Source organism: Artemia franciscana, chromosome 21 (genome assembly GCF_032884065.1).
Source record: "Artemia franciscana chromosome 21, ASM3288406v1, whole genome shotgun sequence".
Taxonomy (NCBI): domain Eukaryota; kingdom Metazoa; phylum Arthropoda; class Branchiopoda; order Anostraca; family Artemiidae; genus Artemia; species Artemia franciscana.
In genome coordinates this window covers 30,120,316-30,135,507 of record NC_088883.1, presented here as the reverse complement: position 1 = coordinate 30,135,507, position 15,192 = coordinate 30,120,316, and the positions used below count along the sequence as shown (strand labels likewise).

General features: G+C 34.6%; 1 protein-coding gene across 3 annotated transcripts; it reads right to left on the bottom strand.

Annotated features, from left to right (window-relative positions):
- Positions 1 to 5,494: 5,494 nt before the first annotated feature.
- LOC136040841 (uncharacterized) lies at positions 5,495 to 13,060 on the bottom strand. 3 transcript variants are annotated; one of them, XM_065725193.1, is made up of 3 exons: positions 12,939 to 13,060; positions 10,960 to 11,198; positions 5,495 to 6,771 (listed from the first exon to the last, which is right to left on the bottom strand). In XM_065725193.1, the coding sequence occupies exons 2-3, from the start codon at positions 11,186 to 11,188 to the stop codon at positions 5,621 to 5,623; spliced, it is 1,380 nt and encodes a 459-aa protein (XP_065581265.1). In that variant the 5' UTR covers positions 11,189 to 11,198; positions 12,939 to 13,060; the 3' UTR covers positions 5,495 to 5,620. The 3 variants fall into 3 exon arrangements, with proteins under 3 accessions (XP_065581265.1, XP_065581267.1, XP_065581266.1); XM_065725195.1 differs by having other exon boundaries at positions 12,955 to 13,054; XM_065725194.1 differs by having other exon boundaries at positions 10,960 to 11,210; positions 12,939 to 13,046.
- Positions 13,061 to 15,192: the final 2,132 nt, after the last annotated feature.

Here is a 15,192-nt window from a genome sequence, read left to right as displayed (position 1 = left end):
TGTCTCTTTCAGTAAAGTGTGTAGGAAAACGGGAAGAAAAAATAGTACCTAAGTAAAAGCAGAGGGATATTTCACTTAAGATAAATGGTCAGGGTTTTTCTAGGGAGCTGGATAAAATAAAAAAAATCAACCATTTAAAATAGATTCTTATGTAGTCTCAGTGTCCTTTTCATTTTCATTTTGTGGTTTTAGTTGGAAATTTTTTTTATATATTTGAGATATTATTTTGAGTTTTTGAGTTTTTTTTAGAGTTTTGAGTTTAGTTTTTCGAGTTTTTAGTTTTTTTTGTTTTTGATTTATTAATTCTTTTTCCTTTGTTTTATATTAAATTTCGCTAAAGACGGTTGTTGATTATATAGCAGAAATATTCGCTTAGGTTTTACTCACTTTCTTCAGAAAATTCCTCCTATCTTTTTATTCTGAGGGAGCGGGACAAAACTGAGGATCTCTTATCTAGTAAATTTACTTATTTACAATTGAGTTTGAAATATTTAGCTTTGAGGCAATATGACTCCTTCATTCTGTGTTCCCCAGTTACTTTTATTTACATTAACCTAGCTTTAGAAGAACATTTTTTTATTAATGTTTAATGATGGACTGTCCGAAATTACGATTGTTTCCTCTGTAAAACATAACCTTTAAATTTTAAGCTTAACAGCCCTTCAGAAAATAAAATCGAACTGTGTTTTCTATCTTTTTAATAACATCGAACCGTAAATTCTTTTTTTATTTATATCAAACCGCATAAAAAGAAAATATATCGACCCGTCTTGGATCGTCTTGGTCAACTGCAGTGGAAAACATCTAGCATATTTTGCAACTTTTAGAATCCTCTGAGTTTCAGAGCTATACCTGAAACTGTCATTTCCTTTATTTCTAGCAGTTTATATCAGTCCAAAGCCCAATCTTCCTGCTTTTCCGAACTTTTTATGCTGAAAATTCTGATTTGTACTTCTTCCTTGCATCCCCCATCTACCCAGAATAATACTACCCGTATAAGTGAAGTGATCCACTTCATCAATTTTCTTGTTACCTAGCATCACCGTCCGTCTTCATTTATTCTTAGCTCAAGCAACTTAGTCTTCGTAACAGTAATTTTCAAACTTATTATTGCACACATAACTCTCAAAGTCTCCAAGCATTTCCGCTGATGTTTTATCTAGGAAACTCAATTTAGTTTGAATCAATATGGTTTTAATTATCCAGAGTTTATAAAAAGTTACCCGATTTTTTTTTATCTTGAATAGTTTTTAATGGAAAGCTCACAGGACAAAATTTTTTTAGTCTTTACAATTTTTTTTACTGTTGCATTATTGGAATTCTTCCATCGCTATTGCCGAATTTTTCGAAAAAAGTTAGCCGAAAAAAGTTAGCCGAATTTTTCATCTTAAATACTTTTAAAATCGAAACTTCATAGAACAAAACTCCCATCAGTCTTGACAGTGTTTTTATTGTTGTATTATTGAAATTCTTCCATCACTATTGGCAGGTGGTTGGTGTAAATCAACTTTAAATAGAAGGCTGCCATTGGTTGACATTTTCGATTTCACATCATCATGAACATTGCTAGGAAGAATCCATTCTCCTTTTGCTGATCTATCCGTAAATCCATCTCTCCATTGAGCTTCAACAATAAGCTTCTTGTCATCAGAGACACGAACGGACAAGCTCTATACTGGGCAACCAGCAACGTCGAGGGCGACTTTGAACTCATTCGCTGTAATATTATTTGCTTTGACAGTCATATTGATTTCATTAAAATTTGATCGTAGGATTCTTGAATCTTCAAAAATATTTAGCCAGTGAAAGTTTTGGGCAAATTCATTTTGGAGGTTTTTTTTTCGAGACCTCATGAAACATCTTCATGGCGTTCAAGGCTTTCCCTTAACTACCGTATTAGAGGAACAGGAATTAAGGGAAGGCTTTCACTTTACTGCCGCTCCTCCTTCGTTATCTCGTTCCACTTTTATTTCTTGAGAACCATCTGATTGAAGATTTTGCTTTTTCTCAACGGGCTGAAAGTTGTTTTCTCTGCCTACTCTTAGAGAGAGAGAGAGAGAAAAACTATAACCCTATTGTTGTGTTTAATGCGTCTATTTTTTATTATTTTATCAATGAATTTAACCGGGTAGCTATTACAAAATAAAACATCCCTCAAATACAACAATTCAGAATATAAAAACTCGTGGGAACAAATTCGGAAAGCTCTATCCACCAGTGCATTCACAACCTTTCGTTTCACTGAAATAGGGTGGCACGAGTGAAAGTTCAAATACCTATCACTGTGTGTAGGCTTTCTATATACTGAAAAAAGTAAATGGAAATCACTTTTAATCAATAAGATATCAAGAAAAGGTAGAACAGGGTTTCACAGTGCACAGAATTAAACTTACCGAAAAGGTTCATTTCGTTGCCTTATGTACCTACTTTGGGGGGGATGCTTAAACGAATTTTAGGTAAACATAACATTGATACTTGTTTCCAATCAGTGAGACCATTAGGTAGTTTTCTTAATTCTGGGAAAGATTTAACCCGGGGAGATTTAGTTAATGGGGTGCATAAAATTCCTTGTTCCTGTGGAAAGTTTTATATTGGTAGAACTCACCAACAACTTACTGAAAGATTTATTGAGCATCGCAACTCAATAGAAAAAACCCTACAAATAAGAAAGCCTCCGGAAACTTTTGTTTCGGCTCTAGCTGAACATACATTCTTTCATCCCGAACATTTTGTACAATTTGATGAGGCTACAGCTATTTCTAATGATAGAGGTTTTTCTCAGTGGGCGAGGGAGGCTATAGAAATTAAAAAACATATATTTGCTAATCTTTCAATAAATAGAGACACAGGGAATTTAAATATTGACCCAATTTATGATTTTCTTTGAAAAATGAACCAATAATCAATAAGGGAATTAACATTTTACACAATCACCAGGCCTCTCTACTGGCCGTCGTCTCGTTTGAGGTTTTTTTTTGTAGAATTTTATCTCTCTTTGCTGTTTATTGTCATGTCTGGCCAGTTCGGCTTAAGAACTTAAAAAAAAAAAAAAAAAAAACAATGACAAAACAAACATAAAGAAGTTTTTTTCAATTGAAAGTAAGGAGTAGCATTAAAACTTAAAACGAACAGAGATTATTACGCATATAAGGGGTTCTGAAAATACTTTACCATAAAGAGTGAGGTATTAAAGAGGAGATAAATACCTCGCTCTTTATGCTAAAGTATTTTTAGTAATTTCAACTATTTATTCTAAGGCCTTTCTGAGTCAGGGGTCATTCTCAAAGAATTGGGACAGAACTTAGAATTTAGTGTAAAGAGCGAGGTATTAACGAGGGGACAAACCCCCTTATATACATAATAAAAATACAAGAATGTGAAAGTTTGTTACGTTAGTTAATTCTCAAGTTACGCATATTTTTTACTAATAAAAATGTTCGTTAGAAATTAAAAGTTCTAGTTGTCTTTTTAAGCAACCAAAAAATTGGAGGGCAGCTAGGTCTCCTTCCCCACCCCTTTGTTCTCAAAATCGTCTGATCAAAACTAAGAGAAAGCCATTTAGCCCAAAAAAAGAATTAATATGCAAATTTCATTTTAATAATTTATGTGCGGAGAGCCGAAATCAAACATGCATTAATTCAAAAACGTTCAGAAATTAAATAAAAAACAACTTATTTTTATAACTGAAGGTAAGGAGCGACTTTAAAACTTAAAACGAGCAGAAATTACTCCGTCTATATAATGGGTTGTTCCCTCCGCAATCCCTCGCTCTTTACGCTAAAGTTTGCCTCTTTGCCTCAATTCTACTTTTTAAAACAATTAAAACCTTTAGCGTAAAGAGCGAGGCGTTGAGGAGGGGACAACCCATTTCATATACGGAGTAATTTCTGTTCGTTTTAAGTTTTAATGTCGCTCCTTACTTTCAGTTAAATTTTTTTTTTTTTTTTTACTTAATTTCACTGAAGACGGCTGTTGACTATATATCTGAACTATTCGCTTAGGTTGTATTCACTGTCTTCACTAAAAGCAGATGAAAATTTACTAGATGTTTTCCAGAGAAATTGCCTACGGATTGTTCTGGGTACCCGGCTGACTGACCGTATTTCAAACACTAGGTTGTACGAAAAATGTGGTTCAATCCCGCTTTCTAGGGCTATAATGAAAGAAAGGTTGAGATGGCTAGGCCACGTTCTACGGACGAAGGATGACAGATTACCAAAGATCGTCCTTTTTGGCCAACCATCTGGGGCTACACGGAAAGCAGGTCGTCCTTGTCTGGGTTGGGAGGATGTCATTAATAAAGATTTAAAGGAAATGGGAACTTCCTGGGAGGGTGTAAAGAGGGAGGCTTTAAATAGATTAGGTTGGAGGAGGAGCGTGCGTAGCTGTGTTGGCCTCAGGCGGCTTGGTGCTGCAGTGAGTTATTAGTAGTAGTAGGAGTGGGATAAAACTGTGGACGTCTTGTTTAGTAGATTTGCTCATTTACAATCGAGTGTGAAGTATCTGGCTTTTAAGCAATATGACCCCCTCATTCTTTGTCCCCCCAGTTACTTTTATTTACAATAGCCTAACCTTAGAAGAATAGTTTTTTATTAATGTTTAATGATGGATTTTCCAAATTTGCTATTGCTTCCTCTGTAAAACTTAACCTTCAAATTTTAAGCTTTACAGCCCCTCAGAAGAACCGCATATTGTTTTGATGTTTTTATATTAAACCGTATTAAAAAAAAATATGCAGTCATTCAAATGACTACTTATGGACTACCTTTGGACCAGGGCTAAATTTGAAGCTTTATAGCCTCAGAAAATAGGATCGAACCGAATTTTTCGTATTTTCTTAATAACATCGGACTGCATATATATATATATATATATATATATATATATATATATATATATATATATATATATATATATATATATATATATATACACATATATATATATATATATATATATACATATATATATATATACATATATATATATATATATATATATATATATATATATATATATATATATATATATATATATATATCGAATCACATTCAATAAAAATTATAGAGTCATTCGAATGACAACCTATTCCCGTCCTTGGATAACTCCACTTGAAAACATCTAGTATATGTTTTGACTTTTAGAAGCTTGTGGATTTCAGAGCTAAACTTGATACTGTCATTTCTATAGTCCAAAGCCTAATCTTCCTGTTTTTCTGAACTTTGTATGCTGAAAACCTCCTGCATCCTGCATCTTGGCTATTCTGATTATGACTTCTTCGTTACATTCCCCATCCTTACTACTAATGCTACCCAGATAAGTGAAGGGATCCACTTCGTCGATTTTCTTGTTACCTAGCATCATTGTTTCATCTTCATTTATTCTTAGCTCAAGCAACTTAGTCTCTCTAACAGTAATTTTCAAACCTATTCTCGCTCACTGAACTCTCAAAGTCTCTAACCATTTTCCCTGACGTTTTATCTAAGACACTCAATTTAGTTTGAATGAATACAGTTTTAATAATCCAGAGTTTATAAAAAGTTAGCCGAATTTTTCATCTTAAATATTTTTAAAATCGAAAGTTCACGGAATAAAGTTTTCGTCAGTCTTGACAGTTTTTTTATTGTTGCATTATTGGAATTTTTCTGTCATTATTGACAGCTGGTTGTTGTAAATTAACTTTAATTACAAGGATGCCATCTGTTGACATTGTGCATTTCACATCATCATCATGAACAGTGCTAGGAAGAATCCATTCTCGTCTTGCTAATCTATCTGTAAATCCATCTCTCCACTGAGCTTCAACAACAAGTTTTTTGTCATCAGAGACGCGAACGGACAAGTTCTCCACTGGGCAACCAGCAACGTCGAGGGCGACTTGGAACTCCTTCGCTGTAATATTATTTTCTTTGACAGTCATAGTTTTATTGATTTCGTTAAAATTTGACCGTAGGATTCTTGAATCTTCAAAAATATTTGGCCAGTGAAAGTTTTGGGCCAATTCATTTTGGAGGTTTTTCGAGACCTCATGAAACATTTTCATGGCATTCATCCGTTGCTCCCAGAATTTGCGTTCAAAGCTCAACAGACTATCGTCAAAAAGACTCAGGCTGTTGAACTGATCAGCACTAACTGAAGAAGTGTTTTTATATACTTTAGTTGGAATTACCGTCTCAGTCGAAGGCTGTCCCTTAACTACCACTCCTCCATCGTGGGCACGTTCCACTTTTATTTCTTGAGAACCATCTGACTGAAGACTTTGCTTTTTCTCAACGGGCTGAAAGTTGTTTTCTCTGCTGGCTCTTAGTTTATGCTCAGAAATGTTGGCATCTATCTTATTTATATTCACTGATTTTTCCTTTTCTGAAACATTCTCAAAGAGTCGTCTAGCATTTGCAACTGACCCTGTATGAACTTTTGAAAAATTTGCTTCAGTTTTAGATTCCTCTTTCACTTCTTTTCTGCTATTTGCTTCTACGTTTGTTTTTATCATAGTCTCTTCTTTATTTATGTTTGGGATTGCTGTAGATCCATTCCTAGCGTCTCTGTTCAGGTTGTCAACTTTAATGTGTATGACTTGTGATGATGGTGAGGAATTAAGTGCCACATTTTCTTTTGCTTTGATCATTAGGGCACCATCTTTGATAAAACAGTTAAGGTCGTTGGCATCTACCCCTCCTGACCATGCCCATCTTTTGCTGATAGCTCGGCTGATTTTCCCGCCATCCTTTGTAGTTTGTTCAGTCTTTGCGTCGAGACTGATTGACTTGCCTGAAAAAAAAGAAGATTATATTAAAAAAAAAATAATACTAAAGAACTGGTTCTATGAGGAGGAGTTGGTGGGACGGGTCAGATATCTTTACAATCAGTATTTTTAAGGAAGGCGTTTTAATATTGTTTTGGTACCGTTTCTGGTGTAGAATCTTCTCGGAAGGACTTTGGATGGAGGATTCGGTTCAGATACGTACGAAGGATTTATTTAAGGGGAAGTGGGAGTCTGAACCTCTTTTTCTGAACTAATCAAAAACATTTCTGCTAATAATTTTTATGAATAAATTCAAAATCAATTAATTTTGGAAAAATAGATTCTATTGATGGGTATATTGTGATAATTTTATTTTTTGTATTTTTGATTTCTGTTGATAGGAGTCACTCTTTACTCACAGTTTTCCTGCGAACCATTTCAAAAAGGGCTTTCTTAAGCCATAGGTAAGATGCTAGTCTCCTTTCCCTTTAGGCCCCTCACTGTTTACGTTTTATTCTATGATTTCATAACTTTACATCGAGAATGATTACAATTATCCATGAGATAACGCATCCCTTGGAGAATTTTTCGGGCTGAAGGGATCTCCAAGAATTAAAAACGTGTTGAAGGTGATCATTCTCAAGGAATTTTTTACAATTAATCGTTTTTATGGAGATACTATTGAGCGACTTGCTTACCCTCCCACACGCCTTTTCGCTCATTTTAGCATGCAAAAATGGTCTTTTATGTTCCACTTAAAATATTTCTGCAATAAAAGGAAAGCTGTCAAACCCCTGACAAGATTATATTAAAAAAAAAATAATACTAAAGAACTGGTTCTATGAGGAGGAGTTGGTGGGACGGGTCAGATATCTTTACAATCAGTATTTTTAAGAAAGGCGTTTTAATATTGTTTTGGTACCGTTTCTGGTGTAGAATCTTCTCGGAAGGACTTTGGATGGAGGATTCGGTTCAGATACGTACGAAGGATTTATTTAAGGGGAAGTGGGAGTCTGAACCTCTTTTTCTGAACTAACCAAAAACATTTCTGCTAATAATTTTTATGAATAAATTCAAAATCAATTAATTTTGGAAAAATAGATTCTATTGATGGGTATATTGTGATAATTTTATTTTTTGTATTTTTGATTTCTGTTGATAGGAGTCACTCTTTACTCACAGTTTTCCTGCGAACCATTTCAAAAAGGGCTTTCTTAAGCCATAGGTAAGATGCTAGTCTACTTTCCCTTTAGGCCCCTCACTGTTTACGTTTTATTCTATGATTTCATAACTTTACATCGAGAATGATTACAATTATCCATGAGATAACGCATCCCTTGGAGAATTTTTCGGGCTGAAGGGATCTCCAAGAATTAAAAACGTGTTGAAGGTGATCATTCTCAAGGAATTTTTTACAATTAATCGTTTTTATGGAGATACTATTGAGTGACTTGCTTACCCTCCCACACGCCTTTCCGCTCATTTTAGCATGCAAAAATGGTCTTTTATGTTCCACTTAAAATATTTCTGCAATAAAAGGAAAGCTGTCAAACCCCTGACAAGATTATATTAAAAAAAAAATAATACTAAAGAACTGGTTCTATGAGGAGGAGTTGGTGGGACGGGTCAGATATCTTTACAATCAGTATTTTTAAGAAAGGCGTTTTAATATTGTTTTGGTACCGTTTCTGGCGTAGAATCTTCTCGGAAGGACTTTGGATGGAGGATTCGGTTCAGATACGTACGAAGGATTTATTTAAGGGGAAGTGGGAGTCTGAACCTCTTTTTCTGAACTAACCATAAACATTTCTGCTAATAATTTTTATGAATAAATTCAAAATCAATTAATTTTGGAAAAATAGATTCTATTGATGGGTATATTGTGATAATTTTATTTTTTGTATTTTTGATTTCTGTTGATAGGAGTCACTCTTTACTCACAGTTTTCCTGCGAACCATTTCAAAAAGGGCTTTCTTAAGCCATAGGTAAGATGCTAGTCTCCTTTCCCTTTAGGCCCCTCACTGTTTACGTTTTATTCTATGATTTCATAACTTTACATCGAGAATGATTACAATTATCCATGAGATAACGCATCCCTTGGAGAATTTTTCGGGCTGAAGGGATCTCCAAGAATTAAAAACGTGTTGAAGGTGATCATTCTCAAGGAATTTTTTACAATTAATCGTTTTTATGGAGATACTATTGAGCGACTTGCTTACCCTCCCACACGCCTTTCCGCTCATTTTAGCATGCAAAAATGGTCTTTTATGTTCCACTTAAAATATTTCTGCAATAAAAGGAAAGCTGTCAAACCCCTGACACACATTTTGCAAACTTGGTTCAAAAAATTTCCCAGAGTGAAGACAAGCTAATGGGTATTTCCCTCCTTGTTTCATATTTATCTGAAACTTAGAAAATTTGGGCCAAAATCCACTTTTCAGGTGTCAGGCACCCCTCGCCTTAAACTTAGAAAGATCCACTGACCTTCCTACACAATTATTGAACAATCACGACGGAAAAATGTAGAAAGGTGATATTATTATCTATCACTAGAGGCCTACTGCTTAGCCCTTGGGCTATGGGGCACTCAGGTTGAAAACAAGGGTCCATAGAATTAATGCTATTTTCACATAGAAGTTGCTTAATTCGTATTTTTTACTTTGAAAAGGTGGTTCCCCTATTAAATTTGATATTATTACAAAAAACTCGTTTTAGTACAAAGCTGTCTGAGGTCAACACAGTAGAAAGCCTTTTCAAGTTGCATTTCTCTTATTGCGATCTCTTAACAATTCTGACGCTTAAAATCGAAGAAAGAGGAGACAAAATAGCAGAGAATTGATCTGCTATAAATTAATCAGTTATTGACGTGTTAAATTGATCAGAAACTGATCGGTTATAAATAGCAGAAAATTTCTAGACATGAACTATATTAATGCAGGCACATAACCAGGCTTTATTGAAAGAGGGTCCGACATTTCCAGTTATGGTTCCTTAGATCGTAGTATATCCTGCTTCGATAACTGCAGTAACTCTAGGGCTAATACATGCACAATAGCCCCGACTTCACGAAAGGAGTGTTTTTATTAGATCAAGACAAATCGGGCTTCAGCTCGTCTCTTGGTGACTCTGAATAAGCCGATTGCACGGTCCGGTAACGTGTCTTTCAAATGTCTGCTTTATCAAATTCGATGTTAGGCTATGCACCTACCATGGTTGCAACGGGTAACGGGGAATTGGGGTTCGATTCTGGAGAGCCCGAGAAACGGCTACCAGATCCTAGGAAGGTAGCAGGTGCGCAAATTACCCACACCCAGCACGGGGAGGTAATGACGATTTTCTTTTTTTTTGACGGAGGAGAAACAACTTGGAAAAAACGAAAATTGGCGAGCTGCATGGGAAATATAAGAAATAGTAGCAAAAACAATAATATTTCTGAGGTATGATCCCAAAGGCCCTGTTTATGGACCTGCATTTGCATTACAAAATCATAGCATGGCTCAATGCTACCTCGTAGATATTGCATGCAGTCGGTAGGTTTTATCAACAGATAGCGACTTTTACATGTAGTTCGATTAATACATACCCCTGACACCGACAGTAAGGTCAGAGTTTTCTCCTAGAATTGCGTCTGCTAGGAAGAGGAATGCAATTCCGAAAGAGCGGAAATCATATAGGTCTCTTAGCTCCTTTAAAAAGAAAGTTAAAAAAAATATCTAAAGGGTTAAATGTTTATTTCTTATACTTATTTTATTATTCTTTTTTTGAATATTTTGATACTATAATTAATATACTTTTGTTTGATACTTCAAGGGGTGTGAGCGGAGGAAGAGTCGTATTAAATTTATTGGTGATTGATGACAGTTAGGGATGGCACTTTGAGGAGACAGGAGGTCGCACTGTATATTTAGGGCATGTATTATCTAAAGGATCAAACGTGCATAAATACCCGATGAATTGTTTTAAATGTATTATTATATCTTTGTTTTGAAATTGAACCCATATTGAACCTGAAAAACCCCTGTTTTGTCTTATGACTCGAAGAAGGAGTTGTAATCCTCAGGAATATTTTTTGTAGAGGAAAGGGACTTATGGGGTAAGAGGACAAACTATTTTTCCTCTGTGTCTTTTTTTTCTATGAAAAGAAATTTTTCATTTTCTTTTTCGTCTGAAAGACCATTTAGCTAGTACACAAACTATAAATCAAAAAACTTACCATCACCATCAATTTTCACTTGAACATCCTCTGGTTTAAATGGACTTATGTCATCAAGAAGTTTCCAAGTAGTATTTGTTTCTCCAGTGGCAAGCTGAAGTGGCATCTCGAGGCCACAGTCGCTGTATGATCTCTTGAAAAATGACTGCTGGATATTTTGCATGTGTTTTTCAATATCTTCAAACCATCTACTATGAGTAGGAAATCTTGACTGCTCAATAAGTGCCATTGCGCTAATTCTAAAATGTGAACTGATCAGTTAATTAAAATGCCTCAACTTTACTTTTTAAACAATAGAAACTTTAGCGTAACTTTTGATGAGTGAAACTAAACTTGATAAAACTTATATATTTAGAATCAGCGTCAAAATGCGATGCTTTTGATGTAACTATTGGTATCAAAATTCCATTTTTTAGAGTTTCGGTTACTATTAAGCCGGGTCACTCCTTACTACAGTTCGTTACCACGAACCGTTTGATTGTAATGTTTACATTGTAATTCTGCTGCATCAGAATTCTTGGTCTCTATCGGGTCCTCCAATAACAATGACTAAAAATGTTTCCATGATTCTAATTTTGTTCAGGTGAAATTTCTCCAGATTCTTAACCCAAAATGTAGTCTCTGAACCCTCTGTCCTAAAAAAATTTTTGAACAGTTCGAGCTCCCTCGTCCCAGAGCACTGGCACAGATGGTATTTTCCAGGAGAAATAATTCTTTTTACTTGAGAATTTGCCTCTTGAAATTTTGAGCCGATGGCGTGGGACGGTTGGAACACAAAGGGGGTCTTAAATGACGGTTTTTCAGTTAAAAGGGAGAGGGGGGTGAGACTTATAAATTGTGATTTTTAAACTCTTACTGTCTTATTTTCAAAATTTCGGTAAGCAGTTGTGCTAATAGTACTAGTGCAGCCAACGGTATGAACCCATCCCTCCTCTCCAATTGGTAAAATTGAATGTTTATATTCCCTTTTTTAATGGCAGATATTCCTTATCAAAACGGGTTGGGTGTTTTTTGAATGAAAATCCGGCTACAACCCTGAATAAACAAAAAAAAACATAAAGTGAAAACCATAACTACACAAAGAAGGGTTTGAAAGCGAAAATGACATTTCACATTATACCATTATAGTATTAAAGAAGTATTTATGATATAAATAAGCAAAACTTCATGAATTATTGAAAACTTTATTTAAACTTCATGATCGTGATATTTTAATCAAGATTAGTAAAAAGATTTTTAACCCAAATTAGAGCCTAGAGTGGCTTCTCTAAGCTCTTACTTTCATATCTTCCCTACTTGTAAGGCCTTAAGAAAAAATCAAACCTGGTTTCAAGTGTGCTTTCTCTGGAACTTTTTTATTGGCAAGATAGTTCCCACTTTTTGAGCTGGATTTCAAAAACTAACTTTAATTTTTAAACAAACTCTTGAATATTTCACGTCTTGAAAGACTAGAAGTATGAGGTTGAAAAGATTTTCCCCAGGATAATATTTGGTCGGTAGATACATTTCTAAAGATTATATTAACTTAGTGAAAAAAAAAATTAAGCTGGTAAAAATTTAGTGACCGAGAAAGGATAAAGGAGGGCACTGGACAACACACCTTTTTGGGCCCTAACTCGTGATACTACTACTTAGTATAGTAGCTTTCTTACTATTTAGCTCAGTAGCTTTCTGAGATAGTGGAAATACCTTAAAATAGAGATCTGTACGTAAAGGGTGTTAAATTCCAAATTCATGTAGGAAAAAGTTTTGGAAGAGACAAATTTCTGTAACTTAGCTTTCCAAATTCCACTGTGTATTTAGATCAGAAGTACAAAATTCTAGAAAAACGAAAGTTTGAGAAAAAAAGAAACTGAAACCAGGGAGTTGCAGTGGATATTGAAAAGAATATATGTATATATATATATATATATATATATATATATATATATATATATATATATATATATATATATATATATATATGTATGTAAACTTACTAGAATGCTTAGAAACCTTTCTACTCCTTAGTTCGAAGTTGCTTGATTCACTCCTTCGTATCAACTCATACTCTTAATCAAGATACACGTATATTTATCGGAACTGGATTGCAAAGCTTGAGATTTTTCTAGATTATTTATCATCGCACCAAATTTAGACCAGAAATTTGGCAAAACATTTCAAGAAAAAACATGTGACGTCAACCACATTTTTAGATCTGAATCATTATTGCATGGCGAAACTCCGGTGTAAATATTATTGTTTTATGAAAGTATTGGAATGCTCTTAAAAGAAAGCGCTCGTTAATTTGATTTAAGTAATTACTAATTTTATTTAACTTTTTAATTTAAATATGGAAACATTTGTCCTTACTATGTAATTCAATGTTCACTTAGAAGTTTTTCTTCTTCCATTTTCTCCAATGAGTTTCCCTATTTCCTGTGTCTTTTTAACATTATTATATAATAAAAAAAACAAGTTTTTTCAACTGAAAGTAAGGATCGACATTAAAACTTAAAACGAACAGAAATTACTTCATATATGAAAGGGGCTGCTTCCTCATCAACGCCCCGCTCTTTACGCTAAAGTTTGACTCTTTCTCTCAACTCTCCTTTTTAAACTTTAAAAAAAACTTTAGCGTAAAGAGCGGGGCGTTGATGAGGAAGCAGCCCCTTTCATATACGAAGTAAATTCTCTTCGTTTTAAGTTTTAATGTCGCTCCTTACTTTCAGTTGTAAAAACTTGTTTTTTATATAATTTCTGAACGTTTTTGAATCAATGCATGTTTTGATTTTGGCTCTCCGCAGAGGAATAATTAAAACGAAATTTGCATATTTTTTTTTTTTTTTTTGGCTAAATGGCTTTCTCATAATTTTGATCGAATGATTTTGGGAAAAAAGAGCGGGGGAGGAAGCCTAATTGCCCTCCAATTTTTGGTTAATTAAAAAGGCAACTAGAACTTTTAATTTTTTACGAATCTTTATATTAGTAAAAGATATACGTAACTTATAAATTAGCTTACGTAAAGAACTTTTTATTCTCATGTTTTTATTACACATATGAGAGGGTTCACCCCTCGTCAGTACCTCTCTCTTTACTCTAAATCTTAAATTTTGTCCCAATTCATTAAGAATGACCCCTGAATCACAAAAGCCGTAGAATAAATAGTTGGCATTACTAAATATACTTTAGCGTAAAGAGCAAGGTATTAGGAGGAGGTGAGCCCCTTATATGGGTAATAATTTCTGTTCGTTTTAAGTTTTAATGCTGCTCCTTACTTCCAGCTGAAAAAACTTTTTCATGTTTATTTTTTCATTGTTTTTTTTAAATAACGCTAGTAAATCCTGCGCTCCTTTATGGAAATTTTCTTTCCCCATGACAAATTCCTCGATGAAGAGTTCCCCCAGCATATCCCCCTCTTCTCACCCCTTCCCCCAACCAAAAATCCTCCTGAAAACGCCTGTACACTTCCCAATAACCATTACTATATGTGAGCACTGTTCAAAGTTTGTAACTTGTAGCCCCTCCCATGGGGACTGTGGGGGAGTAAGTCATCCCCAAAGACATAGTTATAAAGTTTTTCGACTACGCTGAATAAAATGGCTATATCAGAATTTTGATCCGTTGACCTTGGAAAAATAATTGGCGTGGGACGGGGCCTAGGTGCCCTCCAAATTTTTTGGTCACTTAAAAAGGGCACTAGAACTTTTCATTTCCATTAGAATGAGCCCTCTCGGAACGTTCTAGGACAACTGGGTCGATAGGATCACCCCTGGGGAAAAAACAAACAAATAAACACGCATCCGTGATCTGTCTTCTGGCAAAAAATACAAAATTCCACATTTTTGTAGATAGGAGCTTGAAACTTCTACGATAGGGTCCTCTAATACGCTGAATCTGATGGTGTGATTTTCGTTAAGATTCTATGACTTCTAGGGGGCGTTTCCCCCTATTTTCCAAAATAACGCAAATTTTCTCATGCTCGTAACTTTTGATGGGTAAGACTAAACTTGATTAGACTTATATATTTAAAATCAGCATTAAAATGCGATTCTTTTGATGTAGCTCTTGGTATCAAAATTCCATTTTTAGAGTTTTGGTTACTATTGAGCCGGGTCGCTCCTTACTACAGTTCGTTACCACGAACTGTTTGATTGGCGTAAGTCCAAGCTATAAAACAAAAATGTTTTTGAATAACTCAAGCCTTTTTTGGGGAGAGGGGAGGGTACAAAACACCAGACACTGAGGAATTAT

Bases quoted from the DNA above. Each gene is read 5' to 3' on its own strand.
- LOC136040841 (XM_065725193.1), bottom strand. From the start codon at position 11,188: ATGGCACTTATTGAGCAGTCAAGATTTCCTACTCATAGTAGATGGTTT. The intron at 6,772-10,959 runs GTAAGTTTTTTG...CTTTTTTTTCAG, and splicing joins AGTGAAAATTGATGGTGATG to GCAAGTCAATCAGTCTCGAC.